The sequence below is a fragment of the Chiroxiphia lanceolata genome, chromosome 6 (genome assembly GCF_009829145.1).
Source record: "Chiroxiphia lanceolata isolate bChiLan1 chromosome 6, bChiLan1.pri, whole genome shotgun sequence".
Classification (NCBI taxonomy): Eukaryota; Metazoa; Chordata; class Aves; order Passeriformes; family Pipridae; genus Chiroxiphia; species Chiroxiphia lanceolata.
Genome location: NC_045642.1, coordinates 30560667 through 30579091, shown reverse-complemented (window position 1 = coordinate 30579091; position 18425 = coordinate 30560667). Strand labels below are relative to the sequence as shown.

Sequence of the window (18425 nt, the reverse complement as noted above, 5' to 3'; positions counted from 1 at the left end):
TAAAGGTCATCTGGTTCCAACGCTCCTCCTATGGGCAGGGTCACCAGTAACTTGGCTCTATAAAGGGTATCAACCTTGAAGCCTTATATGCACAGAAGTTGTGTGCATATTTATAATAAGAATCTCTAGCACAGCATTTCAAAAGTTTACCAAATGAGTTCACCTACAGAAAGATTCCAACACTTACAACCACTTGGTTGTTGATTCCTCTGCTGAACGGGTGGACCAGAAGGTATCACACAAACCTGTCTGGCAAGGAAAGAATATTCTGCCATCCATTCAAACAGCCACTGCTGGCCATGACAGTAAAATCCTATCCTGTCCTGTTAGTCAGATCTCCTTACTTACATGTCATAACTTGTTTCTAGTTTACATTTTGCTTGCTTCCATACAGGTATACCTTCAAATAAATTTCTCTGTGATCATGTTAGAAAGATTTTATGAAGTAAACAACAAACACTATTAAACGAAACTGCAAATTAAGCCAGAAAAAGGTTTGATTTTATTAGGAATGGTACATTTAAACACATGTAAGACTTTGGGATTAATTTACATATTTTTTCCAAAAACGTTTCCCTTCTTTAACGATACAGAAGTTAAAAAAAAGTACCTAATTCCAAATTTTAAGAACGAACAGTATTTGCAGTGGAAATTTCTATTAATCAAAACAACTGTGCATTCAGGAGATTTGACTACACTTTTCCTGGGATATTTTTTGCTGCTCTCATTACTAAAATAACCTTCCTTTCCATCAAGACTATTGCTAGTCATACACATGTTATTCAGTATCACACTTCTGGGTATGAAAGCTATGTCACTCTTATAAACATCAAAAACATGGACATGCATATTGACATTTCTGTGCAGTTTTATGGAATCACCTGTCAAATAAGGCCTATACATACAATACCACATACTAGTGAATGACTGTAAAATTATTATAATGGATTCTCAATAATCCTGACATTTGGATGGTATGTTTCATTTTAACAGAAAATTCCAGCTTTCATTACTGCTTAACATTGTATTGATTCACTATCCAAATGAGCAATATTCAACTAAACAATGTGTATTCCTGAAAGTCTGTTGCAAATTAAGCATATTGTCAAGGTCATGTAAAGCTGGAACTTAAAACAGCCTGTTAAGCCAAGCAACAGGGAAAAAAGGGAACTCTAAACTAATTTCATCTGGTCCATTCATTCTCGCACAGAAAAGTAGCCACAGAACCTTAAAGGATTAAAATCTATACTTCCTGTTCTCGGACTTAATACCAAGGACAAAAGCTAACATAGTATTTTGGAAGTCAAAGGCCTTGGAGGTGGAGGGGAAAGTGGGGGCAAGATAGGGAGAAAGCAGCGTATTGTCTCATCCCATTACCTCAGCATTATGTGTACATAATATATCTATGATAGAAATGTTTACTAATAGCAGGGAAAAAAATAAAAAAGACTTCCCACTCCAGACTTCACTGAAAGAAGAAAGCTGACAGCCAGCCCCTCCTCACAGAGATGGCCTATTTGATGACAGGCACTTTGGCAATGTAAGAGGAGGTCACCCTTTCATCATGTTAACTCTTCCCCTCCCAGTTCTCATATATAATTTGTCTCAAGTCTTCGAGAAACTTGAATCAAATTAAATGCTTTAATACATCTCTTAGAGCAGGTTAACTACGGCTATGAGCAGAGCTCGACCTAGAACGAGATTTTCTTTTAGAAGAAGAGGGAGATGGGGAAGAAGCTATCAAGCTGGAGCGGTGGCTTTTGTGGGAGTAACTCTTTTTAGGAGTACGGCTGCGAGAACGAGACCGGGATCGAGAGCGAGATCGGGATCGAGAGCGAGACCTGGACCTGGACCTTGATCTTGACCTGGACCTGGACCGGCTGTCTGATCTGGAAGATCCTGTAGACCTGGACCTGCTGCGAGATCTTGAGTAACTCCTTGATCGAGATCTGCTTCTAGAGAAACACAATTAAAAGCTGTAGTCTCAACTCCTACTAAATTTAAAGTAATCAATTAAAATTCTCAACTACTTGGTGTGCACGGCACATCAATCTGAACATCTGAATGCACTATTCACAGCATTTAGTTATTGCTGAGTGCTGCTAGATTTCTGTTATGTTCCATCATGACAGTATCTTAGGTCAAGACTATCCGGAACTGCTGGCCTTGACATTCTCTTCTGGTTTGGCAAAATATGAACTGCCGAATAAAAGATGCCTCCCCCCAGCTCCTGCCAGAAGGAGACAAACCAATTTTTAGGCATTTATCAAGAAAAACACAGAAATGAAACTTCATACCTGTGGTATTTATTCTCTCTAGAAATGCTCATGAAAATTAGTAAGTTTCTTTCTAGATGCTAAAAAAGTCTCTAAAGGTGTGGAACACCAACACACTTTAATGCCTAAAAGTTTAACACCTTAATTAGTAATGCATCCCTTTTTTCATGGAAAGAAATGGATTTATTTTTAAGAAAGACAATTAAAAAGCTCAGCCAACATGTTTTTTTAATGACTAAGTGGCAGAAGTGCTTTAGGAATAATGCAAACAAGCTAATTGTTTTTCTTTTATTGTCACAAAAAAGATGGCCTTAAGAACTATTTATCAACATTTCACAGGACTGTGAAACAACTTTCCATTAAATTAAAGGTTTTTAATACCAAAATGTATAGCTTTTTAAAAGTTCTTTCATTATAATATCACATTTTGTCTTACAAAAAAATCTTACTCTCATCCAAAAGTGTTCTATTTACCTTGTTTCAGCAAGTTACTTCTTATCTTAATCTGTTTACATTGCTAGAAAGTGGTTCTGTGCAGTGATATTTAGCTTGGGGACAAAAAATTAGATAATAAAACTTTGGCATCAATACTACCCAAATCCCTGCCCTCAGCAGAATTTTATCATGTCAAGTGACATACCTATGCCTTCTGTGGTCTTCAGTCAGTTTAATTCTGCGTCCATTCAGCTCAGTGCCATCCAATTTTTCCAGTGCACTCTTCATGTCACTGTAAGATGCAAACTCCACAACCCTGTTTAGCATCGTGAAAAAAAAAGTTTCAGAGAAACCGAAAAAGGATAACACGTCTGGCCCTTTTTCAATCTGTTGATTCATGGCTTGATGTTTTATCTTCTGAAAACGAATTTTTAACTTGGTTAACAGGAAAATATTACACTAACAGTACTAGCCACCTATACCTTTCACATCTATACTTTTAACATTACCAGAACTCTCATCTGCAATGAGAGACAATGCAAGAAGCTACACAAACCTGCACCAGCTGAGGAAGTATCTTTCAGTCCTCCACTAAACTGCATTCCAAAGCTGTCCAAGAAACAAAATAAACTTGCAGATTCTCCTGCCCTATTTAAGAATTTTTAACAGTGAATACAAAAAATTCAGTTTGTACTTTTGCAGTCTGCAGAATCAGGAATGGAGAGCAGGTAAGTAGGTATTCTCTGTGGAGGGTGGTTATGTTCATTTCTCATGACTTTGACTGTTGAAGCAGTGCAAACCAGCCACAGACAGGAGGTATTTTAGCCTCAGGAGTCAACTCATAAGTGATTATATAAAAGTAAGTTAAAGACAGCTTAATTTAACTGTTGAAAAGTATTCTCCCTTTCCTTTCTGCTTTCACACATTGTTTTCGTGGTAGAGTATGGAGACTTGAGTTCAGTACTGAACTCCTACTTTCTGACTGATTGTTTTTTGTGTTGTTTTGTTTTTTTTAACTGGACAAATTTCAGCATCTAAGCCACAACATAGATTTATATTTCATTTCTTTTATATCACAAGAATAATTGTGCCCTTAACAGTTTCGGTTATACAGATTTAGACACAAAGTGAACTTACCCTTCATTCCTGTTGTTTCTGTGAGCATCCACATAGGTGACCTCCCCTGCCTTTCTCATAACATCTTTCAAGTCCTGCAGCAAAAGTTAACATTTTAGTCTTAAACATGACACAAATGAGTCAGCTACCAGTAATACTCCCCTAAAGCTTTCTCTGCTAAAACTGCTTAATGCTTTTCAATTTATATGTATAAAAATATACATATAATTTTAAAAAAGTTTTTGAAACTGTAATAATAGCTGCATTTAGAAAACAGCCCTCATTTTACAACTACAGTGAATAAAACACTGCTTTTAAGATAATCCTGCATCCCAAAAACAGGTGTTATGAAAACACAGTGCAATACTTTAAATACCAACATGTGCACTGAAATCAGAACAATAAGAGATGAGAAGCACCATAGTATAAATGCAGATTTTCATAACTAACACCCCAGTTAAATGACAATCCAATATATGTAGACAAATTCATCCTATATGCTCACCTCCCCCAACTTCCCAGTAAAATTAAAAGCAAAACCGTGTAATTACTATATGATCAAAAATTTTCCAAAGGGAATGTTTTTTCTTAAGTTTCACTAGAATATCTGTCACACTACAGCGTCACGTCAATAGAATCCTCGTATTAAACTTAACAGAGGCGAAACACGCAGAAACAGTAAAATTACTTGCTTAGCAATAGATAAAGCACAAACAAATAATGCAAAAGGTCACAAAAAAGCTAAACATCTGTATAAGTTAAGGCAGCACTTTTACCAAACAGTATCTGGTATTTTATAATCCCAGACTACTTACCGCAAAACGCCACAAGTGGCAGGTGATATAAGAAGGTACCTTAAGCAAAGAGTTGCTTGTCCAATACCTAGCTGGCCAAGAGGAACTCTCTTACATGAGAAAGGCAGAGTGATGGCTCATAGCAATATGCTTCACGGAGGTACCAGAGGCCCTGAAAGCACTGGACATAGTCTCCAGTCTCCAGAAGTGGCTAAAGAACCCGAGGATGATCTGTGCTAGCCAATCGAGATCAAACCCAGGCAAACCAAGATCTAGATCGCCAAAAAACAGGAGTGTCATAGGAACCAAAAGGAAAATTCAGAACAGGCCAAACCCTAGAATTTCAGCCACTAGAAAACCCCCAAATCTTTGGTTCTTTTTCCTCCACACAAGAAAAATGAAGGTTAACCAAATCAAGGTTGTTAGAAGAGGTTCAAAATGCACTTGGTTAGAAATATGCTTAAGGAAGAAAAGACTACAAAACAAAAAGCCAAGAAAAACTTTAGAACATTTGCCACAGAATATGAGAAAGCTTAATTTTATCTAGTATTTTAATTAAAATTCAATAGTTTTGTTAAAAACTGGCATATGCAAAGTAGTAATTTTTCTTGTTTCACAGGTCTTACTTAACACAAAGAAATAGCAATGGAAAATAGGCCCTATAGCACCATTAAAAACAATACTTCCAACGTCCGTATGTTTACCTCAGTTTAGAGATTTTGGTTCTGTTCAAGTCAATGAGAGTTTAACCAGACCAGGACTGGTAAGTCAAAATGAAATTTAAACTGTTAATCTACATAATTATTTCCTAATTCAATAACTTTAGGCTTTAAAATTGAGGCTGCCAGTCTTGCCGCACTATATGCTGAATCCTAAGAATCATCAACATGAAGTATCTTTTGTAATAGCAATGACAACGTGATTAAGATGCTGGCATTATTGCTCAAAACAGGGTAAGTGTGCATGTGTTATAAAAGCTCGACATTCTGTTATTGATTGTTTTGAAGTTACCTAGTTTTACTTAACCAGTGGAACAACCAAATTTTATCCTAAGTTTACTGTTCTGATTCACTTCAAACAGCACAAGAAAACTCTGTTGTCCTTCACAGCAAAAAAATATAAAGTGTAGGACAACCATAAATAGAACAAACACCTATTAAAAAATACATATTGATGTAACACAGACCTACTTTTCTCAACTGTCTGAAAATTCACAGATACTGAAGAACTAATGAGGGTGGTTGGAAAGCTCTGAACATGCAGAAAAATACATTCATTAAAGTAGGAGAATTCTAACAGTTTGTCTACTACTTAGAGATGAGATTATCTATTACCAATTTTGTGGCTTGGTTGTTTGTTTTTTTGGTTTTGTTGTTTTTTTTTTTAATATCCCAACATAATAACTTCTAAAGGAGACAGATGTTCTCAAAGCATGGGGATCTGGACACACCAAAGATGAAATTAGGTGCATAAGTTTTAAAGCAAGGTTCTATACCAACTGTGCTTCCTAGCAGCTCAAGGATTAGAAGGGAAGAATAATGCCACTACTGTTAATGCATTAGCTATTTTAATCTGTTGTGTAAGTAGCACAGTTCGAAGTTAAAACACTATAGTCAGTATCAAAGTAGTACAGCTTCAAAACTAAATGCAGCTTACATGTGGTTGTTAGCTTCAAACGATGTCTATTTAGGCAAGTATCAAGAAGTCAAGTTTCTTATGCTAACTTATCATACATTTAAGTCATTAAAACATTTAATTAGAATACTTAAGATTCACCAGTATGAAATCTGAATTGGATAGGCTTCAGATTAAAATGTAAGTACACATAAAGCCATTATAAATATTCACACGTAAAAGAAACTTAAAGAAATGCTAATTTTTTTTTCAACTTTATTCACGATTTATTCTCCTTGACACTCCACTATAGCTTACTTCTCTGGTCCCTACTGTCGTTTCCAAGTGACAATCTCTTCATAAATGTAACCGCGTAGCATACCCAGAAGATATTTAGATTAAATCCACTTGTTCATCACATCAACTCAGTTTTTTTTTTTAGCTATTCAAGAATTAACACAACTGTACAATTATGAACCCTTTGAACCTGTGATGCAGAAGATAAACAAAATTAGTTCAACTGGTTATCTGCATGGACTGCACCCAAACTCTTATGAAACAGATCAGCAGAGCTCCAGGCAAGCTGAGCAGCCTCCTCGCGGGGAAGTAGCTTCAAGACTGAGGCTTTGAACATTCAACATCATCTACTGCATCTTTCAGTACATTAGTTAAAGTCTCTTTATATTCTTTGAATATAGGTTAATGAATAAAGCTTAATGAGCAAGACTCCACTATTCACTCACCTTTCATAAATAGCATCTGTTGGTACGCCCTTAAAAAGTGAACTTTCTATAGACTGTATACTATGCAGAACACAACTAAAGGAATTGATTATGGGGCTAGTCTGTTAAAAGCCAGCTAGATATTAGCAAAACATTAGCAAAGGTTGAAAAAAAACCAAAATGAAAGGTGGTAAGAAATCTTCACATGACAAGTACCGAAAGTCTGGGGTTTTTTTAAAAAAATATCTACAGTAAGCATACTTGATACAGTAGCTATCTTAAAATTCCCTCCATTATAACAATGTATTACCAGACTTCTCAATCATGCATCACCTCACAAAAGTCTTTTGCAAAACATATGAAATGACCTTAAGTTTCACTCAAAACAAAGGCATGCCCTTCCAGGTGTAACAATACAAAAGGATGATATGACATTTGAATGAATGTTATGCTTCAGTATTTTAGAAACAATCTAGAGTCTTCAAAAGTTTTATTAGTTGGTAAACACAAGTAAGGGAGAATCATTTCCCAACTACAAAATCTAGTTATAGAGCTATTTGCACAGCTATGAAACAAAAGACTTCTTCAAGTGTTGGAATGCTAATTTTTAGCAATCACTGAAGTTTTTTGTTCACATTAAATATTTATGATGGCTTTATTAAGAAATTAGGCTGAAAGTAGTCTACATATAGGGTAGTAAAATAAGGTGTTAAAAAAAATAGAAGATGCTAACTCACCTGCCAGCTGATACGGGAGGAAAGGTTTTCAACAATGATCCTGTGTTCAGTACGAACAGGAGGTCCATATCGGCTGAAGAATTCAAAGGAAAAAAAAAAGAAAAAAATTCTCCAGTGTGAGGAATTTTGAACTTAAGAAATCTGACATTTTCTACAGTTTACTGTAAGATTGAAGTAATTTCCTGGTTGCTGGACTGCAGACTTCTCCCCAGTCAAGAACATATTTAAGTCTCCCCTACTAGAAGCAAGCTGCTACACGGGGATTAAAAAGAATTTTGATGAACTTTTTACCAAGGCAGTCAATATAGTTGCCATTTTTTTTCTAGATATACCAAAATAAATGTCTGGTAGAATGAAAATAATGTAAAGAGATTTAGTTCAATTTTGGTATTTGACCTGCTTGGCTTATACTTATGGAAAAGACAATCTTTTTTTCTATCTTTTTTTATGTTGTTCCATTCTGCTTCAGGTCAGGGAGCCAGAAGGCACAATTCAAAGGCATTTTAGTTCATGTTTCTAAATTCCAGATAACTTGTTAATATTTTTAAATACCACCATGATCTATATTAGGGGTTTTTTTGATAGAAATATTCCTATTTCAGTAAAATGAGAGCTAATGAACTGGTTGCCCTGAAATAATTATGGTAGTTTACAGTTCCTGAATGAAAGCTGATGTTTTCAATTTAACAAAAAATTAAAGACCCTCTCAAAAATGAAAATGTGGCTTGAAAATATTCATACAGGACAGTAAAACATCTGGAAAGAATGTAAATCTGAAAAGAATACCCTTGCAAGTCTTTTCTGCTCCCAATCCTAGTCATTCTGAATAGAAAGAGATTTGAGAATTACGGAAAAAGGTATGCCAGTCTTTTGGTAAGTAATGCAGGATTCTAACAATGACTCTACTTTGTTTTACTAGAAAAAAGATTCAAGAATCAAGAGCACTGACCTTAGAGAGAATTATTCTCATCTTCTCCTCCTACAGAAACACAACCCTAAATTGTGCATATTGGTTTGTACACTGAAGCACAGGCAATTTCATTTCAGTGCATAATTCAAAGTGTCCCAATTTTTTTCAGAACATCCGTATCTTCCAGGTATTTAAACAGAGGTCCCAGAGTCACAAAACTGGCAGGCTGTCTCATTTTTCCATTATAGCAAACCACAGTCTCTTCCTGTCTGGCACTGGCAGTCTGACATCATGAACATGACTATAGCATCAGATGCCCACAACCTTCTTACTTTACAAGTCCACTTTTAGCCTGGACCTCAGACCAATTATACCGCATCAAGGTTACTGCCACTAAGAAAAAACGATCTAATTAGCATACTTTCATATGCAAATCAGATGTTCTAGACACTGGCAGCAATTCTGACTTTGAAACAAAGGTTTCTATCCATTTTCTCTTTGTCTTTCTTTCAATCTCTATTCTGCATAGGCCACAGCTATAAATGTTTCTACAGAGCAAACTTTTCCATACGTTTTTACTTCACACAGGGAGATACAAAGTACAAAGATGTAATGACTAGTTGTGTGGTGGAATATATTCAAATCTGCAGAACTTTCACTGCAAGTTGGTGTAAGGTTCACCACTGGCTCAAATAATTGAAAATGAACGACTCCACAAATACTGCGTGTCCACTAGAGGTATTCTAGAGAAGAGCTATGTCCTGTTTTTCAGACTCCATCCCTGGACAGAGATTCTCCTTTAGTAAGGCACCTGCTTGGTCAGCAAACTTAGTCAATTGGTGCCTAAACACTTCTGCACGTATTAGTGTCTTGTGCCCTAGCACTGCTGCTTTTCTAGCCTGTGCTGACCTAAGCATTTTGATAACCATACAACTGGAAATGTGAAAGCTTGGTTAGACAGTAAGTACCTTGAACTGTTGCTCTACAATAATTCTACTTAGCATGTAAGCTCAGTTTGATGACAAAAGCTTCAAGATGCTAAGTCTGGCATTTTTCTTAGTGTTAAAAACAGCCATTACAACTGCAGCAATACTCCTTCACATAATTTATGTGATGGGAGGAAGCAAGACCAACGTAGTGCCTACAATATGGCAAAGGAGCATTTCATAATACGTTTGTGAACCTCTGCGAGACAGGTAAACAGCTTTAAAACCCACACTCTCCTCAGACAGAGAAGGCAAATAATAGTAATGGACCTACACAGTTTGAGAACGTATTCGTGAAGCTATACAAGAGCAGTGTTGGATCCCTGAATCACAAGAAGAAAACAATTTTTCACTCCAGTTCTTCAGTTACTCTGTTGGGAGGAAAAAAAGTCCAGACTACCTACCTAGATCCACTCTGAGACTGATAGTAACTGAACCGTTGTGAGAATCTCCCCCTTCCTCTTCGGGCTCGAGCATGCTCAATTGTGACCCTTATGACAGGAACAAAATGAAATAGCACATGAAAAAATAAACCAACAAACTTCAAGTATTTGACACTGACTTAAAAATCTTTCACAATTGGAAGCACACGTGCACAAACAGGAATTATCTTGCCCTTGCAAAGAATGATTTATAACACAATCACTGGCATTTCTTAACGAGCCAGACCAGTGGGTTTCTCTTTTCTCATTCATATCCCTCAGACTTTTCATGAAAATTGTCACAGGTCTGTAATTTAGACTGATACACCTGAATTTGCTTAACCAGAGCCCAAGAATAACCACAGAGACAAAAGAGTACCAAAATAAGTAACAAAAACCTAATGACCTAAAATCCAGCTTCCACACTCATAATAAAAATTACAGTAACATACAATGACCATAGTCCCCATTGCTGCAAACTGAAGGGCAACGCTCCAAATGATGACAGGTTTATCACCTTATTTTCTGGTCAACAGACAGATAAATAACAAATAAGTTTAATTCCCTCTTACTAATATTTCTTCTAATAACAAGACCCTGAGTTAGCTTTCAAAGAGAACTAAGTGCAAGGAGAGAAAACAGTCAGCCCTGCTCCAAACCACTCCTCCTCCAGTCCCAAACTAACCTCTGTCTTACAGAAGACTATAGCCTGAATAACCATGAATGTCTTTAAAGTATTCCACCACAGAGCCAAAAGAAATGGGCATCAGAGCACAAGATAATACACTGCATTTGGATGCAAAGCACTTTTTCTGTTCTTAAGGGAAGTTATGATATCACTCTTACCTTTCATCACACAACTCTTTACCATTTAGTTCATAAATTGCATCATCAGCATCCCTGTGGTCTTCGAATTCCTAGAAAGAAAATAGGAATAAAAAAATCTTTTCCCTCACATTATATGCAAATACTAGTAAGTATGTGTTCTTTATAAATTTTAGATTTCTGCAGCAAGTATCACCCAGAACTTTGAACAAGAAAGTGAATTCATAGTACATTTGTGACTGAAAAGCAAAGGTGTTCCTATTCACAACCCTTTCTTCTCCTTCCACCCCACAAACTCCTTTTGCCTCCCTCAGTTGTTTCAGTATAACTATTTGCAGGACCTCTATAAAATAAATTAATTAAATGACCTGGTTTACTACAGATGTATCTAAAATACTTTTGGGGAGAGAATTATTTCAAGGCATACAGTTTAAAACACAGCCCTATATACAGGGAAATCCTACATAATAACATGAGCTGATCAACTGCAAACAAAAGCAGGAGATTTGTGCACTCCCAAAATCCTCTTAAGAGTTCTGGGGCTAATTCAGTTCTTACTGAACTGGCAAAGAAAGAGTAAACCAGAAAAAAAGCCCTTCTAATTTTTTTTTGAGTGAATTCAGCTCACTAGCTGGGCAAAAAGGTGCCCTTGTAAGAAGAGTATGTAACATAAGCCCGTCTTCAGCACTGGCCACCTGCAGGTCCAGATTAGCTATAACATGCATAATTCCATATAGTGTTCCAACGGAACCTCTCACTTCGCTTTTGGCAGAAATGCTGCTTTAGTCAGCCTGAGTAGCCTCTGCCCACTATCCAGCCCACTGGTTCTTGCCAAAGCTATTTGTACAGTTCTGCAGGAAACTAGGTCAAGAAACCTACCCAGATGAAAAATAGCACACTTTGTGCAGGAGGTGGGGTGAAAAAGACAGTGTTGTTTTTCAAACAGATCAGTTCCCCAGGTAGGTTCATTATGTGGTTGTACAACTGCAGGAACGCCATGTGAGGCAAGGGGACAAAGGAAAGAAATAAAGCAGAGAGAACAAGCAGCTGGGTAGGGACTGCTTGAAGCAAGTGTAGACGGAGATTAAAAATAGTGGAACTGCAGCTTGTGAGCAACGAACAACAGAGCAGAAGTTTCTCAAGAAAGTGTTTGCATAACCGTAAACTGCTTTTCAGAAGCAATACTGGCTTAATCAATCTTCCCCATTCTGCACTCAAATCTGTTTCACTACCAAGTGAAACATCACACATCTTCGCATGATGCTGCAAAGATTATCTTGAGAAAATTTAGGCCTAGCATTTAAGAGTATCAATAGTCAGCACCTACAACTCTCATTATTTCAGCTAGTTTCTAACAAACTGAATGTCTTCAAGTCTACCTAGTTTTATGAGCTGAAGTTTAAAAACATTACACCCTGAAATCTACAAAATTTAAGTAGATATAATAAGTTTCACAGATCAAGCAATGATTTCAATCAAGCACAATGAAACATGCTTTTAACACTACAACAATGTTCACTTGGTTTTGTGAGTGGCTCTATAAATACAGATCTTAAATAACCAAACCCAAAGATGAACAGGCAAAAACATGGCAAGGGAAGTGCCACAAATGATGCCTTCATTGTGTTTATAAATTAGACGGATGACAGGATCAAGTGCACCCTCACCAATTTTGTGCCTGACACCAAAGCGAGAGGAGAAACAGATATACCAGAAGGAAAAACCATCCCACAGAAAGACCTTGACAGGCTGAAAGGTAAGGCAAACAAGAATCACAAGTTTTAACAAAATATAAACATGAAGTGTTGCACCTGAGTTAAAATAGTCCTAAGAGCAGAACAGGCTGGGGGTTGAGTGACTGGAGTGTAGCTCTGCCGAAAAGGACATGGAAATCCTTGTGGAGAGTCAGCTAAGCATGAGTCAGCAGTGTGGCCTTGCTACAATGAAAGCAAACCTCATCCTGGGCTGCATAAGTAGGAGCACAAGCAGCAGACCACGGGATCCAGTTATCCCACCCTACTTGGCATTTGTTAGGCCACACCTGGAACACTGTGTCCAGTTTTGGTCCCTCCAGCTCATGAAAGACATTGAAAAATTGGAATGAGGCTAGCAGAGGGCCACCAACACTGATCAGAAGGTTGGAGAACAAAAAAAGGTTGAGAGAGCTGTGTTTGTTCAGCCTGAAGAAAGGGCAGCTCCAAGGAGATCCAGTCAGAATCTTCCAAAACCTAAAACACAGTTACATTGACAACAGAAATGATTTCCTCATGTGGGTGCAGAGTGATAGGATGACTGGTATGGGGAGGGGGGGAAAAGGTTTGTTCAGTTGTAAGGAAAAAAAATTTTATCCTGAGAACAATTAAAATTTTTAGATAAATTTATGAGACAATTATTCAATCTTATTAGTGAGCTTTGAAAGGAAAATGGTTCTGCCTGGGAACCAGAGAAGAGAGGAGGGAGGACTGACTGACTCGCTTACAGGAGTTGAACAGAAGTTGTTCCTGAATGAGTCAACAGCCCTGCCCAAGAAGAGAAGAGCAACACTCAGGGAAAGGGGATTGAGAAATAGCGGCAATTGGAAAAAGCACTCTAAATAAACCCAGGCTCACGTCTAGATCAGCCATTTACCTCCACACTTTTAAGAGACAAATATTTACCTACTGGCAGTCAACAAGAAGTAGCTCATACTGCAGGGCAACCAGGAACCAGCATGTGTAGGCACTAAGGAACAATACTCATACAGAGCTAAAGTAGGCAAAGCCTGTTTTTTTTTTCTTTTCCTGTAACTTCATTCAAGGGGCTGATCTTGGCAGAAAGAATGGCATGTAAACCTGCCAGTGTGAGGGCAGTATCACCCTTTCCAGTTTGAACTCAGTGCTGCAGAACAGCTAATTCTCAGTTCTCAGGAGGTAATATTTAAGAGATGGGCTGATCCTGAGTCAATTTGGGAACCTGTAGAACCGCAAAATTTGGACAACAGTTTAGGAGCATAGAGCTCTAGAAAGCAGTGCCAGGAAACTGAAATCCAATGAACCATCTATTTCATTCAACAGTGTGACAGACACATAGGCCCTGTTAACATGTATTGATGGTGAATGTGACTAACTTCAGCTACAAGAATCAAAAGCTGTGCTGCTTGAGTCCACCAGCAAGCACCTGTTATACCTGTTGTCTTAGCCAATCACTCTGGTTTTATGTCAGGCCGTGATTTAATGATACGAGCAAGCAGACTTGTTATAAGACAGCTTATAAGGAGTGAGAGAGGAACATAAGTGGTTCTGTATAAACTTTTCTCCAGATGAGGACTCTGTAAAATTTTGCACTGCCATAACAGGATATTTATACAGTCTTCAGAAATGAGAGATAAATTTTAAATCCATGAAAGCCTTTGATGAAACAATGTATTTAATGCAGCTAGAATATTACCAAGACTTTGAGCAAAACTTGGACTGTAATCCCAAATTCTGAAAAGCGGTCTGAAATGTATATTAATATTTTCCATTTCCCATTGCAACTATTATTCTTTTAATCATCTTCCCTTCCTTGACATCAGCCTAGCAAGGTTCGTACCTACAAGCAATAGAAAGGAAAACAAGGTTATTACTCACCACAAATCCAAATCCATTTTTTAGATGGATTTCTCGTATGCGACCATATCCTTTGAAGAATTTCTCCACATCCCGTTCACGAGCACGTGAGCTCAAGTGGCCAACAAAGACACGGCAGCCACTCATCTTAAAGTTGATGCTAAGAAAGAAAACAGCACTGTTTATCAGATTAACAAATTTAAAAAAGGGTCATTAAGATCACTTTTACATCTCAGACATCTTGGTTTAATAGGATTTGATTTTACTGTCCTCCAGGTATATGTTAAGAACCCAATTCTCTATAGTAAGAGAAGTGAAAAAATCCTGTCTTGCTGACTTCTGCTAGAACCCACAGAATTCCCCATTTTCTCCTTTTTAAGCATGTAACTTAACGACTTCTTATACCTGAAATAACATTTTTGTTTGCTGTCAGACTAGTAAGATTTTTGTATCACAAAGCATGAAAGAAAACCCTAATCTATAACCTCAAAGATTAAATTACTGGGCTAGCAGTAGTTGAAAAAAAAAAAAGAACAAAACTGTTATCCTAAACATTGAAATATAAACATAAAAATTTTGCTTTCGCCTGGAAGAACTGCTGCAATGAAAGCTGTATTAGCATAAAAGAGATAAACGGTCATCATCAAATTGTTTCCATTTCCAGTAACCATAAATACCTTATTTTAACAGTCTGCCAGGTTCTGAAAAAACATTTTTTCATTATGAGATTTCAACAATAGCAAAAATTTTAAAAAATCGCTTTTTTGGATATTCGTATTTTCAAAACTATCTACTGATCTAGGATACATAATTTGAGACACTTTATGGAAACTCCATTGTTTACCCTGAGGTGTCACTTTTTCAGTTTATGCGATTTAGAAATTTTTTAAGTTCTTGTAACTGGAAAATATTATTTGGCTCACTCAGTGAGCTTGCTGTCATGCAATAAGCAAATAATCCAAGCCGTATGGAATGAAAATACAATGTGACTTTGCCTTACAATACTGGGCTGTAAAGCAGGCAGAGTAAACAGACAACATATCATGTTAGCTGTGAAAATAATTCCAGTCAATTTGGATACAGTATTTTGAATTAGCGTAATTTAACGAACACCTATTAGGTCTCTTTCGATTAGTTTCTTTACTCAGATTCGCTGTGCCATCTGAGAAGTGCCAAAATTTTGGAAAACTGGGTACTGGGCTTTTTATGGGGCGAGGGGTTGAACTGTGACAGCACTCAGACTCACCTCAGACATCCCCGAATCACGACCTGAGGTGATGGCTATTTATTTAATCCCTTTCATGTGGAAAGTTTTGTGCTTCCTCCACAACGCTGCCCTTTGTAGCCATCCTCTCCTTTGTGCTCGCACGTGCATTTTAATGCCCACACAGAAATTCAGTTCAGTGGGCTGGTTCACCTCCCTCGCGAAGTGTGGAGTACCCCGGTTTCCCTGGTGCACCCTTACCACGCAAACACTGGGAAGGCCAGCAGCGGGTATTAAGGAAAAGGCAAGCCCTTGCAGAGAAAAGACAGCCTTACGTAACTGTGTGCTTTAAAACACGGCAAGAATAGCCACTCTGGCAATAGCGCTCATTTGGGGAGCAACACAGATTTGAAAGATTAAAACGACTGCGTAGCTGCTGTTCAGTATTTTTAGCTGTAGGAAAACAAGGTGGGGAGACTAATCGCAGAAGGAAATGAATACGGGGCGGGTAGGTGGAACTGACCACCACTGAAACTGTCACAGACAGGCGAAAGAGGAGAGAACAACTCGCCTGCGCGTTATTTACTCAACCATCAGAGACTACAGTGGGTGCGAGATCTGTATTGACACTTGCAAGGCGCGGAGCTTCACACGTTGTTCCTACCGCAATCCCGCCGAGTTCGCTCGCAGGCGTCTCACAAAATAAGGAAAAGCCGTCGAGAAGCACGGCCCCGCAGCAACCGGCCATCTGCTCCTCCCTCCTTTCGAGCGGCCGAGATGGGCCGGGGCTGCGCCAGGCCCGCCGCCTACCCAAGGCAGGAGGGCCCTGTGCACAGGCCCGCCGCCACCGCGGCGCCGGCCCACGCAGAGCCGCCGGCCCCTCCGGCTCTTCGAAGCTTTGTGCTCGCCTCCAAACACCGCCGGCTCCCGGCCACCCCGCCGGGATCAGCCTTCCCCGCCGCGGGGCAGCGATGGAGCGCGGGGCCTGCCCGGCCGCGGCTCCACCGAGCGCCCGGGCCTGCGGCGCCGCGCGGCGCCAGCGCGGCCTCCGCCCGCGGCTCCCCCACCTCGGCCCGTCCCCACCCCACCGCGGGGCCCGGCCGCCAGAACCCCCCCCGGTGGCTCCCCGCGCCCGCCCTGGCCTCCCCCGAGCAAAGGAGGGGCCGCCACACACCGTCACGGAGCGGCGAGTCCTGCGGGCCGTGCGGAGCCTCGGTGCGGCCGCGGCGACAATGGCTGCCGGCTGCTCCGACCGCCGCCACGCCACTGCGCCTGCGCTCACCCGCCCCGCCCGCGCCGCGCCGCGCGGCACCACGGGAGGTGTAGGCGCGGAGGGGCCGTTGGGAGGGACCCCGGAGGTCATCTCGCTCTAGCGCCAGGCCCTGGACACGGACGCCTCTCATCAACCAGGCTGCTCGGAGCCTCACCCAACCTGGCCCTGAGCATTTCCAAGCACGGGGCACCCACAGCGGCTCTGGGCAAGCTGTTGGTGCTGAACCGCCTCTGACTTTTGACTGAGACACGGCAAAAAAAGTTGGGTGTCACTTCTGCTTAATAAGTGGGGGAGCAAAGTCACACGTCCAAAGAACTCATCTGAAATGTTACACTTAGCCACTCAGTTCTGCCAATAAAAGGTTGTTGTGGCCAGCCCCTTACTACCACCTTCTTCTCCTCTTCAGCACACAGAATTGCACTGTTTAGTATAAAACCACAATACTGCTATAATGTCACTGACCCCAAGGGGAAACCCTGGGTGGGGAAAAGTGGCTAGTGAAGATCCAGGACTGGAGGGCAGAAGCAGTTTTTCCATGCATAAACAGCACACTACTTTCCTGGTTTATCAGTATCAGATGTACTCACTTCGTGGAATTCTTACAGTGTCATTAATGACATTTTACAGTATGATGATCAAGATAAAAATTGTGACCTGTTTCTTCAGTGTAGCATAGCTTATTAAGTCTTCACTGTCCAAGTACTTTAAAATATAATGACAGTTTGGTTTGCCCATTTTCCCCCACTGTCTGACAGCATCATGTCTGTATTTCCTGCTTTAACTTGGAGTAAATATCTTAGTTACATTTATGATATTGTATGTTAAATTTAGGCATCGTTGAAATTTACTGCCCTCTAATTATTCTTCAGGATGGAGATAACCTATCCATTCAACATCCATGTAATAAACAGAATCTTTTAGGTTGGAAGTGACCCCTTGAGATCATCTGGTCCAATCCCCCAAGCTTGCCAGGACCTTGTCCATTCAACTTTTTAATATCTCCCCAGATGGAGGCTCCGCAACCTCTCTGGACAACCTGATCCAGTGTTTGACTACCCTTAGAGTAAAAAAAAGTGTTTTCTTGTGTTCAGATAAAATGTCATGGGTTTCAATTAATAGTGGATGCTAGTGAGAAGGGTGTGGCTCCCTCTTCTTCATTCCCTCCCATTAGGTATTGATACACATTCAGCCTTCTCCAGGCTGAACAATCCCAGGTCTCTTAGCCTTTCCGTAAATTAGAGATGCTGCAGTCCCACAGTCATCTTTGTGGCCCTGTGTTGGACTTGCTTCACCAAGTCCATGTCTCTTTTGTGGGCACAACACTCCAGGTATGGCCTCACCAGTGCTGCATAGAGGGGCAAGATCAATTGCCTTGACCCTCCAGCAGTGCTCTGACTAATGCAGCCCAGGATGCTGTTGACTTTTATCACAAAGCAGCTGATGTGAACTATTATTTAGTAAGAAAATGGAGGAATGTGACAACTGAACACAGCTAACTGTGATTAAAAAAGAAAATGTGGGTGG

At 39.7% G+C, this 18425-nt stretch overlaps 1 protein-coding gene across 1 annotated transcript; it reads right to left on the bottom strand.

Annotated features, from left to right (window-relative positions):
* Positions 1-479: 479 nt before the first annotated feature.
* On the bottom strand, positions 480-16916 carry LOC116788086 (serine/arginine-rich splicing factor 5-like). Its single transcript, XM_032690434.1, has 8 exons — positions 16803-16916; positions 14446-14584; positions 10859-10929; positions 9995-10081; positions 7695-7767; positions 3849-3922; positions 2917-3027; positions 480-1955 (listed from the first exon to the last, which is right to left on the bottom strand). Exons 2-8 carry the CDS (start codon positions 14569-14571, stop codon positions 1664-1666), a joined length of 834 nt encoding a protein of 277 aa, XP_032546325.1. The 5' UTR covers positions 14572-14584; positions 16803-16916; the 3' UTR covers positions 480-1663.
* Positions 16917-18425: the final 1509 nt, after the last annotated feature.